This window comes from Danio rerio, chromosome 17, assembly GCF_049306965.1.
Source record: "Danio rerio strain Tuebingen ecotype United States chromosome 17, GRCz12tu, whole genome shotgun sequence".
NCBI classification, from domain to species: domain Eukaryota; kingdom Metazoa; phylum Chordata; class Actinopteri; order Cypriniformes; family Danionidae; genus Danio; species Danio rerio.
The window spans coordinates 24,812,654-24,828,240 of NC_133192.1; the positions used below are offsets into that span (position 1 = coordinate 24,812,654).

At 34.4% G+C, this 15,587-nt stretch overlaps 1 protein-coding gene across 4 annotated transcripts in view; it reads left to right on the forward strand.

The window, feature by feature from the left end:
* The window catches only part of kif20ba (kinesin family member 20Ba), a 38,966-nt gene extending 23,588 nt beyond the window's left edge, over positions 1–15,378 (forward strand). For 2 of the 4 annotated variants that reach the window (XM_003200345.7, XM_073928509.1), the window contains exons 30-35: positions 1,676–1,888; positions 5,035–5,094; positions 10,592–10,666; positions 13,454–13,556; positions 13,655–13,794; positions 14,833–15,378. In XM_003200345.7, coding sequence (XP_003200393.3) covers positions 1,676–1,888; positions 5,035–5,094; positions 10,592–10,666; positions 13,454–13,556; positions 13,655–13,794; positions 14,833–14,910 — 669 coding nt within the window. In that variant the 3' untranslated portion in view covers positions 14,911–15,378. The remainder of the gene's footprint in view (positions 1–1,675; positions 1,889–5,034; positions 5,095–10,591; positions 10,667–13,453; positions 13,557–13,654; positions 13,795–14,832) is intronic. The other 2 variants (XM_005158528.6, XM_073928510.1) reach the window with 1 other exon arrangement.
* Positions 15,379–15,587: the final 209 nt, after the last annotated feature.

A 15,587-nucleotide genomic window follows, 5' to 3' on the forward strand; every position in this document is an offset into this window, starting at 1 on the left:
ACAAATTGACACATTCATCTCTTTTAGACTAAGTTTAAACAGATATTTAGTTGCAATTTGGCCAACTGGATCATAAGTAGAGCCTGGTGTTTTAATCCATTTCTTCAAATTGGCTTTTTTTTTTTACCACCAAGGCATTCCAGTCTAATGTATTTATAACTACATCTGAAATGTTTTGATTTTATCTACTTTTGACTATTTCCAGACCTAATTTATAACTGTATTATTTAGTGTTTTCTATTGTTTTCTCCGTGCAAAAACACATCTATAGCAGGTATAAACTAAGCCCTAAATTTAAACAGTCCATGTTGGTAACAATAAACACCACATGGAAAAAGTATCATCACTCATGATATTACAAACTAACAATTACACTTAATTAAATTAATTTTGATTAATATACAGTTGTCTGCTGTTCATTATAAATTAATGTTAGCTTTGACTTGAATAAATTTAATTAAAATGCTTGATATATATTTGTATATACATAAATATATGTAAACACTACTAATCAAATAAATTGAATATATAAGATGTCTTGTTTTCTATGGAAAAAATACTCTATTTAGCAAAAATGCACAAATGGCCCAAAGTGTAAGACAATATTTGATTTTCTTTTATGAAATACAACAGTTTTTAGTACTAAATTTCCTTAAGCAACTATTGAACCACAACATAATGCTGTAAAAGTAGCTTATTTCTTTTATTGTTTTACATAAACCATTAAATAGTGTTAATAATAATACTATTAAGATAAAGTTTTATTATATAGTCTCTTTTCAATGCTCAAGAACTCTTTCCAGTGAACAGTCAACAAGAAAACAATAGTAAAGTTAAATGTTATAATTAGGAGATAGAGCTGGTTGGTAAACCAAGAGGGCATTACAGTAAACAAAATGTGATGTAACAAATGCATGGATAATAGTTTCAGTAACTTAACACTGATGTAATGACAGAAAAATCAAGTACTCCCATATTTTTAACAGCACTTGGTGAGTACTAGTACAAGTGATCTCAGTTTTGTCCATGCTGAGTTTCAGATATTTTTAAAATTAATCCAATCTTTTATTTTGCTCACACAAGCAAATATTTTGTTAATTTGGGCAGGGAGAGCAGGTGTACAGATACAGACAGTATAAATGGATGTCATGATTAGCGTAATATTGATCATTTAGACCATGGCGTTGTAAAGTCTGACCAAGAGACATGTAAATTATGAATAATAATGTTCTGGGAATAGATCTCTGGGGGACACCTTGCTTCAGGGAGACAGTGGGTAATCGAAAGTCTATTATTGAAATTTAAAATAGTCTGTGAGAGAAATAGGAAGAAACAGTACCAGAGATATCCAAGTCGGAAATGTTAACGTCTGGAACCTTAAAAACGGCACATTTTTTCAAGTGATATATAATTCAGGCTAATTTTTGGCCATTTAACAGTCATTCCAACTGTTAAGCTGGTCTTGCTATTTTATTCTGTTTACATTTTAGTTATGAGAATCTTATTTGTCATTGTTAAATAAATGAATGGTCACTAATCAGTTGTACTTCACAGTTGCAGCAGCTCTCTGAGATTGTTTGTTTTTTTATTATTAAAAGCATCTTCTAAATAAATGCACATATTTCTCAGTCCATTGATAATAATACTGAAGTTGATATTAATGTTCATATGGCAGAACTCATCCGGTAGCGGTCCACTGGTGCTAGATTCATCAGAGATCTCCACGGAAACAGGCAGACGGTCTAGGTTTCCAAGGCCTGAGCTGGAGATTTCCTTCAGTCCTCTACAGCCCGATCGCTTCGCTCTCAAGCGTCAGGGTGAAGAATCTGCTGTCACTGTTAAAATCTCCAGACCCACACGCAAGAGGAAGAGCGGCGAGATGGACAAGGTGAGAAATTAATCGCATGAAGGGGGTTTAGAGCGGGGTTCACACAAATCAGAATTGAGTGCTGTGACTGGAATGGGCTTCAGTTATCTTGTACTTTAGCATTATGTCTAATCTTTGCTATTTCTTGGCCTCAAGAACTATTTGAAATTGCGTAGAATATTATTAAACCGTTTATATAGCAGATAAAACTGATATTTGACCTAAAAAATTAAGTCACTACTCTATATGCTTTTTGTCCTTTTTTTCATACAACAAAAAGTGAAGTTTTTGTTCAAGTGAAAGAGAGCGAGAAGTGACCAGCATTAAATTTTTTAAAAACGACAATAAAGATCCTGAATATTAGATCCTAATTTTTAGAGATCTGATGAGTAAAAAATGCTTTTTTGGCCCCAATACTAATCACTAAGATTTGGCTTGGGAGTACAGCTTGGCGCATCAATACATGTGACATGTTTGGTGAAAAACTAAACTATTTGTATTATTTAATGAATCCTGATTTAGGCAATTGTCTTTGTGCAAAACAATGTGTTTATATTACCATTAGCATGCCAGCTTTATTTTTATTTAATTTATTTAAATTTTTTAAGAAAAGTAACATAAATACAGTGGAGGAAATAAATATTGTACTAATTTTGTATTTTCTATTTGGATTTGAGTAATGTGATTGGCTGGGCTATTCTACAGCTTGATTTTAATGGTTTTTCTCTGAAACCATTTCAGTTTCATTTTGTATTTTGTCTTGCTGAAATGCCCACACTGGTTTCATCTTCATAATCCCAGTAAATGTAGATGTTGGACTAAAGCAGCTAATAATAATTTACCACAATGAAGGGCAGATGGTTGCTGAAGATCTACTAAGAGATTTTAGCTGCTGTCTGGTTCTTCACTTCCTTTTTACATCTTCCTTTATTCATGTGTTCAAAATTTTTTTCATGTGTCATTTCATTTTATTACGTATAACTTGATTTGTAAACTAATTAGATTTGTGTTCTTTTCATATTTAGATTTCTTTGATTCTAGTCAACATCTGGTGAAAAATTCAAGTCAACAGCACCTTTAAAAATATGTTTTCTGAGAAAAATGGTGACGTGTTGAATACTTTCTCCCACTGTATTTAATCAAACACTTTGTTCTCTGAAGTAGACACCTGTTATGCTCATCATTTACAGATTATTGCATTCATCTGTCAACATTCATTCTAAAAATCATCTGACAACCAGAGGTCTTGAGATATTTAACTCAGTACATAAACTATATAGATACATTTTGAGAGATTTATAGGCTTTGTTTCATATTAATTTTGAATGCACGTACAGTATTTTATCAGGGCACATTGGTGTAAACATAGATTTGTGAATGCATGTCAATTTGTTAATTGTGTCATGCACAAAGATAAGCTGTCAAAATCAGGAGCTTCATTAATAATGGATTATATTTTAAAATATCTGTATTCCGCAAGAGAGTTAATTTGCCATTACTTGTGTGAGCATGTTTTTAAGTTTCTCCTTAAAAAAAACAAAAGAAGAAAAGGTGATGAGGACGTAGAAGATCTTAATGAAGCTGTTTATTAAGCATAGCAGTCTCAAAGTGCACAGTAGTACCCTGGGTTCAGCGGAATCAGAATGAACCCTGAACATTCTTAAACTCAAACATTTTATATAGTTTTAATTTACAGCCTCTAGTTGGTAATGAAGTTGCTTCTTGGCTGTTGACACGGATGTTCTCTGTAATGCCGTTTCTACATTCTGTTGTATGAGATGGTTCTCTGTGTCCACATCCATCCCCATTCTAAAGTTTGTACCATTTGGTCATCTTAAACAATACAGTGACTACAAATTGTTGACACACTGTAAAAACTGCTTTACTTACTTAGATTTTTTGTCTTGTTTTCAGAAGTAATATGCTTCTATTAAGTGAGTTTTTCCTTAAAACAAGCAAAATAATGTGCCAGTGGGGTAAGAAAAGTAATCTTGTTTTTTCTTTTGACATAAGATTATTTTTCTTACCCCATTAGCACATTATTTTGCTTGTTTTAAGAAAAAACTCACTTTATTTTGGCATATTATTTCCTAAAACATGACAAAATGTTTTGCTCGTCTAAAAAAAACGTCTTGATTTTAAGAATTTTTAGAAATTTGGACTAGAAACAATACAAAAAATCTGAGTAAGAAAAGCAGTTTTTGCAGAGCATGTCTTCTCTATCATAATTCAGCTCTTTTGGGAAATGACCATCAACGCAACATTGTGAGTGGGGTCAAGCAGACTAATTTTCTTTCAAGAGCAACACTAAGGAGTATAAATGTGACAATTATATTTGTTATCTGAATTCTCAAAATCACTCCTTTAAGCTGATTTAAATATACACACCCATCTCTCTCTCTCTCTCTCTCTCTCTCTCTCTATATATATATATATATATATATATATATATATATATATATTAATATTATTATTGATATTCATCATAAAATCAGCGGTCCATCTGCTGCTGACTATGCACAGCTAGCAGCTCTATAAATTGTCCTAATTAGTCATTAACAAGGTTCTAATTTTCCTCACTTACACTTAACGATCAGTGTTCATTGTGCACAGCCAGCGAAATGAAAGTCCTATTAGGCAATTAGTTCTGTGTGTAAAAATATATTTCTGTGCTTGTGGTTGAGCGTGCCTCGATCTAACCTCATAAACGCTTGTTTTGGAATCAGTAACAATAACTATAGAATACACAGTAGGTTTATAGTTTGTTTTAGAAACCTGCTCATGGTAATTTAATTAAATTGTTCAGACAAAGGGATTACGATCACACAAATACAAATCAGACATAAATGCTGACTAAACAAAATTGTTAAACGTTTTATTAAATCACACTTTATAAGGGTGGCTGTGCACTTAAGAGTCTCTAGCCTGTGTAGGTCATGCCGTTCTCTCAAAACACCGCAGTGAAGATGTTATGCTGCTCACTGAAAGAATGCTTTCCACTCAGAATAAGTGCTCTCTTATTGTCAAAGAATTGTGTGCTCTTTCTCTCGCCGGTTGTCCCTGGCAACAGAGTCACGCTTTCACAAGGCTCTGAAACTGCTAATTGTTCGAGTTTTGTAATTGAATGGCACAAAACTATTTTTAATGCCATTTCTGTTCGCTTGAAGAGGAAAGGAGCCAGGAGCAGCGCTGTGAAAAAGAAAGCTTTCTCTGAGCCCAATCCACAGGTACATTTTCCGGATGAATGCTAAAACAGCAGCCCTTCCACCTTCAGGACTCCTAATAGTCTGGAACCAGACATTTACAGCCCAGACACTCAGGGTCATGTTAATTTCCTGGGGTTAACTTACATAGCTGAAGATTGGAAGTATAAACATTATCTAATTATCTTTTTTGGCCTCTCTGTATTTGTTTCTCTACAGCAAATCAATGTGGGCAATTCTGTGATGGAGGAATTCTATTAAAACTTAGGAAATAGGGCTGCACAATATATCGTTTCAGCATTGATATTACAGTGTGCACATCCATAATAGTCACAATACAGGATCTTAACCTCATGTCACTCCAAGCTCATATTGACCTTACTATTCATGTACGAGCAGACGCAGCCATTGGAGTCTTTTTGGCTCGAGACTTCTGATTGAATTGATTTTTAGACATTAAAATGGCTTTTTATGCTGCATAATGTTGCAAACTGATATTTTTTTAAATATTATTATTATTTTTATGTATCATGAACAAATTTGTTTGTAGAGCATATAATTTGACCTTGTTTTCAAGGTTGGCTGTGGACTACAATTTGACGACATTTATTATTCCAAGTCATTTCTCCTATAGGTAACTGAATCGCAAAACTTAGTTTACTTCCGCATTGCAGAATAATAAGGTCAATTCTGTTGGGATTCTAGCTGAAAACATTTTCTTTAAGCATAATAATCAATACGTATTTGGACCTTCTCTTTGAAATCAGTTTGTTTTTAGACATGTTTTCAGAGCCGTGATAATGTAATCTAATGCAAGGACAGAACTTTCTAGAAATTGTAGTTACCTTTAATGCACTTTCCCAGTCTTTCTGTGTAGAATTTTTCATCAGACATCACATATGCCAGATGTGATGTTAGCCTTTAGTTAAATATTGTGAATAAAATCCAGTTCAAAGATCAGTAAGAATGATTTTGAAAGATGTTCCTTATTCTCCACAATGCTTAGTTGCTGAATTTAAGATTGTTTGAACAGTAGTGAATTTAGACAGTAAAAGAGGTGTAACCTCTTAAATGAACATTAACTAAATAAAAGTAAAGGCCAAAATGAAATAAAGTTTTAAAAATCATTGCCACTTGGATAAATAAAAATGCAGAAGAGGTTAAGCTTTAGCCTCCATTTCTCCATTAAAAGTGGATGTAGCTTTGCATTCAGGTGCGACTCTGTGCTGAATAGATGGAACAGATTGAGTTCTACAATCCAGGCATTTACTGATGGGCCTGTTCTAGTTGAATATTCTTATAGTGAAGTTTGCAAATGGCTTTTTTCATGATGACGTGGGCCACAGACACTCTTACAACTGGGAATGAATCCAAGTTTTTATCATTCTGTTTATGTATGGAACATGTCTCAGTCCTAAAATCATAATAATTGACACAGATGACCACAGCAATATTTTGGTACACTTTGAATCTGCTATCTTTCACCAAAGTAGTATTACAATGACCAGCATCACATTATGGTTAGAAAATTATTATTGTTATTATATTTAAATAACTAAACCATCATTTAACCTAGTTTTATTTTGCTTTAAGTGTTTGAAAGGCTGCTTCAGGAGGCATGCTCTTCAAACATTCCCAGGCCCACTTATTTTAAGCTATGCTTATTAGTCGCCTTTGGGTCTGAGAGATCCAGTTTATAGAGTTAATAAAGAAGGCAAGATTTTGGTATGTGGCTAATTTAATTCTATTATGATACGTTTGGATTTAAGTTTCTTATAGACTTGTTCTTATTTGCTTATTAGGACGATTTGGCTACACAAATGATTAAAAACATGCCTCTGATTTTCTTGCACTATGCAAACAGCATAGAGACACTCTAAAACACATTTACGTAAACACTTTTCGGTTCCATACATGATGCACAGAATTCTTGTTAATACAATTCTTTACTCGGGGTGTTCACGGGTTCTTAAAAAGTATTAAAAGTTGATTATGAGAAAATGAAGGTCCGTTTTTACAAGTTCTTAAATTTAGTTCAAGTGGTGTCCAAAATGTTTAACTTCAAAAAAGCATAAATATATTTATTGTCCTCCTAATATTAACAACCGCATGCTTGATCCACATGTTGGGTTCAGGCGGGGCCACGTCCAGCCAAGCTCTTCCATTCGGATGAAGTCACTAATGCGGGAAGGTGATGTGATGCTCTCCACATGTAGCGAAACCATAGAGCGAAACAGGTGGAAAAATAGGAAAATGTAAGTTTGCATTCTTCTAGTTGGAGAGACGAGTTTAAACAGTGGCTGAAGCCTGTCGCTAAAAACAACAGCATAATTTATTCTTTCAAGCTCTGTTTCTTCCGAGCTTATCTGAGTTCTGTTGCATGGTTGCGCTCAATTGATTTATTTAATTACAACTGTTTATTAACAATTGTTTATTAAGTGAAAGGTTTGTAGAACTTGAAGAGGCGATGAGGTCTTAAAATATTCTGAGAAGGTCTTTTAAAAAGTTTTAAAAAGGTATTTAAATTACTTTTAGGATTCCTGCATATACCCTGTCACTGATTTTTTTTTTTTTTCTGAAGCTGATGCAGTAGGAGCCTTTTTTTTTTTTAGTATTTTTAGCATCTAAACTCGCATAACCAATCCAGACTTCTTTGAACAAAGTGCACATAACGTGTAAAAGTGCAGAAACATAACCCTTTGCAGCTACCGGTAGATGTATTAGCAGTAAATTTATGTGACATTTTTATCCAGACCATTTGATTAGAGTTCCTGATGGTGGAAATGCAGCTTAGGAGTTATTATCCCATTAAGCCTTTTATGCATCAAAGAAATAACAACCTTTCTATTAAGGTGGGTGTTGAAATAGAGGGGGTTTTGCTGTATAGTTTTTAAAGATCCATTATAGTGATACTACCATCTGTGCCCTCAGCAGTAGAGCATTCGTTTCTACGTGATGCATAAAAGGCAAAGGCTTTGGAGGATGATGCTCTATAAAACTTAAAAAAGACCCATAATTCATCACTCACTAACAAAATGACTTTTCACATGCAATTAACTGAAATCATTGTGTGACAAGTTCACCCTCAACACTTCTGAATTGTTGTAATTACACCTTCCCATTTCATGGCATGAAAACACCAGCACCTGACTTCAGAACAAGCCGTCAGTCTTGATTTCGCACACATCTCCCTCGGATGCGATTGAACGGTGAACGACTTGGCAGGTTCCTTGGAGTCAAAGAATTAGTCTGCTTTTAATGCGAGCCTGCAAGTCAGAGAGGGGCAAAAGTAGCTCACCTCCCGATGCTGGAAACAGCAGGTGACAGGTGTGACAGACAGAGATCCGCCCCTGTCCACCCCGTTTAGACTGCCGGGTGTTACGAGCATGGCATTGGCTGTCACACGCAATGTCACAGATGCGATCTTGTTGTCTAGAGGGAAAGATAACGACAGAAAGGGGGTGGTGGAGGGAAAACGGAGACAGGTCGGAGAGGGAAAAAAAAGCGGCTGAAACTGATGAGTCACTGAAGAGCGACTAAAAATGCTTTCAGACTAAATCATTCATTTATTCTGCAGATTTAATTATTTTTTCATGTATTAGTTGTTTGTGTGTGTGTGAAAGAGACTGAGAGGGATAGGGCAGATGCTGTGTTGTCTTGTTAAAGATGCTTTAATGCACTGCACACTCTTGGCACTACATCTGTCAACTAATCCCCAGGGGTTTGTGCTCTTTTGAGTGTCACAAATTTCCCCGCCACTCTCTTTAGCCGACCTGAAACCAATTTGTGTTAAGTCAATAAGGATTATAAAGGTTTAAATTAGGGAGTCACCATGTATGTTTTCCACATGCATTTAGTATAAAGGTATGTTTACGTGGATATTTATTGTTTCAGTCAGACTGAAATCATTCTCAATGTAGTGTTTATATGCCCCCAGCGTAAAATCCGATTCATCTTTGACATGGTTTAAAATTGCATGATAGCCTGTATATTTAATTATTTGCAGATTTTTTTCCCATGCTTATTAAGCATAAAAACACCTGTTCCCAGTTGACACATCAAAACAATGCATCTGTGTCTAAGTAAAAGACTGCTGGAACTGCATTCTCCAGAACTGCTTCACAGAACATGAGTTGAATTACCATTTTTTAAATGGTAACAGCATATTTGATTATCTTTTCTGCTGGAGATAATCTCCTAAAAAACTTTTGTCCTAAAATATACCTTACAATAGAGCAGAAATAATGTTACCTTACAGAAGAGCAGATAATTTTGGCGGTTCTAAAACCTTGACTTGACCAAATAATTAGGGATCATATAAATGTAAATGCAGGTGATGTTTGATTGCCTGTTGATCTGACCACAAGTAGAGGATTCATCAACCACTAGAACTGGGTAGTTTGTTTTTAAACCACCCCACCATTGATCATCATAACAATCATCACATCTTATCTGACCAATCACAGCCAAGCATTAAATTCAACGAAGGCCTGTTTTACTGTCTGCGAAGTGTGAGCTGGACATATTACCTTTCGTGCCCATGTTAAGAACAAAAATGTTTTGTTTAGGTTATTTTACAGTGCTCAGCATTTACAAGCACCCCCTACCCCCCCCCAACCCCCCCCCCCCCCCCCCCCCACACACACAAATCTATCTTTTAAATACCTACTTCTAATGGGAAGCTATACAATATTATATTTTTGCATATACATTAGTGATTAGTGATCCAAAAACTAGTACACCAAAATTTGTTATTAAAATATTAAAACATTTTTTAATAAGAGGAAAAATTTAAAAAAGTAAAAATAAATAAAAAAACATGTAATTTTGTAGATTGTAATTTTTTTTGCAACATTTTGCTTGAATTTAATTGTATTATCTTTTAATTTCTAAATAAGGTTGGTGACTACAATATTATCTTGATAAATAGATCTGTTTAATAAATCTGTTTTGTTTAAATGCACCTAAATACACAGCCTAAAATCACTGAAAAATGGATAAAAATACTAATTTTCAAAACGGGGTGTGCTCATTTATGGTGAGCACTGTAGGAACCTTTCACCTGCAGTGATTTGAGCATAAACATGTTTCAATATTCATATTTACGACCACGCTAACTTTCAAAAGTTCAGTCAAAATATTACAATTTCAAGTGTCTTTAGTGTCACATCATCATTCATACTTAATTCTAACTATTCTTATTTGCTTATTCATTTGAAAATTAGATTTTACACTAGTGAAATTTGTCATTCTTTTTAATGGCCTATATCCAATACCTGTTTTATAAAATGAAACAATAGGCTTCATTACAAGAAAGATATCATCCTGTTAGCTACAAATGACTTGTTTTGAGTCATAGTTGGGTTACACACCAGAAACATTGCTGAAAAGTGTGAAAGCACAACAAAAGCCTGCTGTTATAGGTGTTGCTTTGGCTCACGCTTCGCAGACATAAAACATGCAAAATAGGTCTAAAGGAAACCAATTCACTTGTTTACTCTTGTGCTTTGCTATTCCTTAGGATGCGGTGGAAGGTGAAAACATCAGAAATACAAGGTGCAGATTGACTCCTCACCTAACACCTCATCGGGAAGAGGTGAGTGACCACATTCATATTGAAGCACTACACTACCTGACTAAAGTCTTGTAATCGATCTCAGTTGTGAAAGCAACAAATAATAACTTGACTTCTAGTTGATCATTTGGAAAAGTGGCAGAAGGTAGATTTTTCAGATGAATCTTCTGTTGAACTGCATCTTAATCATCACAAGTACGGCTGAAAACCTATTGGAACCAAGGTGATCCAAGATTGTCATAGAAATCAGTCAAGTTTGGTGAAGGAAAAACCATAGTTTGGAGTTACATTCAGTATGAGGGTGTGTGAGAGATCTACTGAGTGGATCTCAACATCCAACCTGAGGTATCAAGACATTTGTGCTGCCCATTACATTACAAACCACAGGAGAGAGCAAATTCTTCAGCAGGATAGCACTCCTCATACTTCAGCCTCCACATCAAAGTTCCTAATAGTAAAGAAGGTCAAGGTGGTCCAGGATTAGCCAACCCAGTTACCAAATATGAGCATTATTGAGCATGTCTGGTGTAAGATGGAGGAGGCATTGAAGATAATTGCAAATTATCTTGTTGAACTCTGGAAGTCCTGCAAGAACGCTTTCTTTGCCATTCCAGATGACTTTATTCATATGTTATTTGAGTCATTGCATTTATGTATGAATAATAATAATAACAATTCCTTACATTTATATAGCGCTTTTCTGGGCACTCAAAGCACTTTTCACGTAGGGGGGAATCTCATCATCCACCACCAGTGTGCAGCATCCACCTGGATGATGCGACGGTAGCCATTTTGCGCCAGACCACACACCAGCTAATTGTTGGAGAGGAGACAGAGTGATGAAACCAATTATGATATGGGAAGGGTTAGGAGGCCATGATGGACAATCCTGGGATTTTTAACGACCACAGAGAGCCAGGACCTCGGTTTAACGTCTCATCTGAAAGACTGCGCTCACTGAGCAGTATAGAGTCCCCATCACTATACTGAGACATTAGGACCCACACAGACCGCAGGTTGGGTGCCCCCTTCTGGCCTCACTAACACCACTTCCGGCAACAACCTAGCTTTTCCATGTGGTCTCCTATCCTGGAGCGCAGCCCTGCTTAGCTTCAGTGGGCGACCATGTGAGAGTTGCAAAGAGCTAGCTGCAGGCAATACAGTCCAATGCACTCCAAGCTTATGGGAGTCATACATGGTATGAATTATTTTTCCACTGTCCCATGACTTTATATTCTATACTGTACATTATTTCTGTTAAGTGACAAGACTTTTGTCAAAGCAAAGTCAGACCTTACTGTCCTAATTAAATAATTAAAAAAATCAAGGCATGATCATAATTTATTTTAGTAAAACAAGCATAATCTAGAGGCCTTTGCCTTTCATATCAACTGGAAGTCAAATTATTATTTGTTGTTCCTAAAACTTGGATAGGCGACAAGACTTTTGTCAGGTAGTGTATGTGTGAAGTACTAAAGTGTGTAAAGTATTCAATCTAATGACCAATGAATTTGAGATTCTTGCTTGAAAAGGTGTCAGATATAATGTTTTAAAATGGAAGAAATTGTGTATATATAAATGGTGAGGCACTGATCATAACTGTTGACAATTAGAGAGGAGTTATATACACATATATATGCACTATAACAAAATGTTCTAGTTATTGTGATAATGATATCAATGAAAATAATTCACATGTATCCACTAAGAGACAAAAATCCGGTATCTTTAGTGGAAGCTATTATTTTTCCTTGTTTTTTTTTTTTGTTTTTTTTTACACAAAAAAAGAATGCTAGAAAGCAAAACAGAAACATTTAAAAAGACAGACAAATAAATTAAGAAAAATATGATGACAAAAGGATAGCTGTAATATATGGATTATCTGTTTTATGTATATTTATCTGTTATATGTGCATTTATTATTCAATGCTTACTGACCTAGTCTTTATTACATGATTTCATTATTCTGGGATATGCGCTTGGTCACAAAAAAAGTTATTTCAAATGCTTTTTAGAGTGAAAGTGAATGTCATGAGTTTGTAAATCAGCTCATACATGCATCAATCTGTATCTTAAGCATGCTTCTGTAGCACATTTACTCATTGCTTTCACTGATTTTACTATAAGTTTTAGCATCATTATTATGAGACTAATTTTTATTGTGGGAAGAGTGTTTTATACCCATCACGGTTTATAATTTCCAATTTTGTATTATTTTTGGCTTGGGCAGGTAGTGATTTAAGATAGGTAGATGGGTGTAATTTTTACATAGAAAGCAAAAACACAATGAAGTATGATGCTCAATCTGCTCACTTTTTTGACTTTGTGGGAATAATATTCAGGTTATCACTTAAAAATGAGCTTTAATGAAAATTGTTCAAAACACAAAAGGTTTATCTCTGTCTTTATGGTTGAGAACATTGTGTTATCGGGGAATGCGAAATGAAGGTCAATATTTGTTCATATAAATAGAGAATATCTTGTGTTTTCCTTGGGTGCTCCATCTCTGGCCTCTGTTAATGCTTCATTTACACTCTTGGTAAAAAAAAAAAAATGCAAATTTGAATGCAAGTCTGGAACATTTATTGGCCAAATTAAAATAATAAAGCAGCAAAAACTTTCTGATTCTGGTTTTTGAGCATACATTTCAATGCATTTTCAATCTGGTTAATCAATGCATTTCATCAAGAGAAATTGCCTCACCATCATTGCATCACATGAGACTGTGATTGGGAGAGCTGTTAATCCCGATCATAGCTGTGCTGAGTGATTACAGCAAGTGATGAACTCTGTTCTCCGTCCTCTCAGTCCCCAAATTCCCAGGAGTCAAACCAAAGAGGGAAAAAAGACAAAACGCTCCAGAAGATTGGAGATTTTCTTCAGAGCTCTCCCACCTTTCTTGGGAGTAAAGGTCAGGATGACACATATTACACCATTATTACTCACTCTCTCTCAAGACTTCATCATACTCAGGCATCATATTTGTCAATCACATTCTTTCTGTCACAGCGAAGAGGATCATGGGATTGATGAGTGGAAAATCCCCTGATGGTGGGTCGACTCCTTCTCTAAAACTAAAATCCAAACGTGATAAACGGAAATATGACAGACCCGATATCTCCTCACCAATGGACATACCGGCTCATCGGGTAATGGCAAGCAGTGGTAAACTCTAACTATAAGTTTGGGGTCTTTAAGAATTTATTATTATTATTAGGGTTGCACTATATTGGAAAAATCTAGCAATGTGAATTTTTTTTTTCGGGCAATTATATATTGCGATATGAATACAATTTAACCATATGACTTCATATCTTGATTTGGAAGGAATTTATAATGATTGATGATTCTGCAGTGGGAGTTCATCTCCATAAAATCTAATAAACAGGCTATAAAATTGTTTAAATAAATTCAAATAAAATAAATCTACACAATTTTCATTGTTGTCTGTGCTACTCACAATGCATTTCTCTATATGCATGTATTGTGAGTATTTTCATTCATAACAATCTATAAACACAATCAAGAAAAAGATACAATTGTAAGTGTTTTATTATTTTCTGAGTCTAATAGTATTCAAGTACTGCAACTGAATTATAAAAATGATCGTAGTTAAGGTCACAAATAGTGCAATTTCTGAATGTTTTTAAAATCATTACACAATCACATGCATCAAAAACATGTGCAAATGATGAATTATAATACAAACTCAACATTGCCTATGCTACGATGCCACTATTGCAATTCATCACATTGCGATATTGATGCTGAAACGATATATTGTGCAGCCCTAATTATTATTATTATTATTATAAAGATTTTTTAATTATTCTGAAATGTATTCATTTCAGTATTTTTTGTGATGAATTTGAATTTTTGCATCATTAATCAGTCTTCAGTTTCACATGATCCTGCAAAAATCATTCTCATATGCTAATTTTATTATCAAAATTAAAAAAAAAAAAGTTGTGCTGCTTAGTATTATGGTAGAAATTGTGACTATTAGGTTTTCTTTGATAAATAAAAAGCTTAGAATAAAATTATTTATTTGTCATCTTAATCATAAAGCTATATTTTTTTCCTACTGACCACAGACTAAATTTGAACAAAATTGTGCTTTAAAATACTATAAAATGTACACTGAATTTCAGTCTGAAATGACATGCTGACATTTGACTTCCTTGTAGATTATTGGCCGAAATCCAGAGGACAAAGAGAGTGGAAACCTTATCAAGAAACGTCTTCGTACAAGAATGGCCAAATGAGCCAGAAGGAATTTTTTGTTTCATTATATATTTTATATATTTTTAATCAAACCAGTGTTTATAATCTTTAGGGTTTGTCTTTTAATCAATGCACTTTTCATACACTATTGTCTATTTTTTTATTAGCTAAATTCTTTTTTTTTTTTGTACTTTTTTTTTTTATCATATATGGCACATAATATATTATCCTAGAACACTAGTGCTGCTTTTAACAGCGATGATAGACAGTTTTCATAAGCTCATATATGGAAGACTGAACCCATTTGTGCTGCTAGATTTAGAATAGACGTTCAGAAATCACTACCGCACATCTCTGATGTCTTTTCTGTATATTTAAACTACGGTTATCTGTTTACTTTAATCCTTTATGCATATGAATTCAAAACTGTTGTTTCTTTCTAACCACTTTCTGCTTTTCAAGATATAAAACTGTTCACACACAAAAATATAGCACAAAGTTAAAGTTTATGGGGTTGTGTGTTGTTGTTTTTTCCACTTGTCAACGTTCTTTTGTTTCTGTTTATCACCTTGTCACCAACCATTAATATGTGCCACTCACATGATAAAGACTCTCCATTACCACGTCAGTAAAACTGTGCGCCAGATGCCTAATGACACCCAAAGGACTATTCGTTTGAATTACTGAACAAATGCTTATGTAACAGACGGGTAATTGA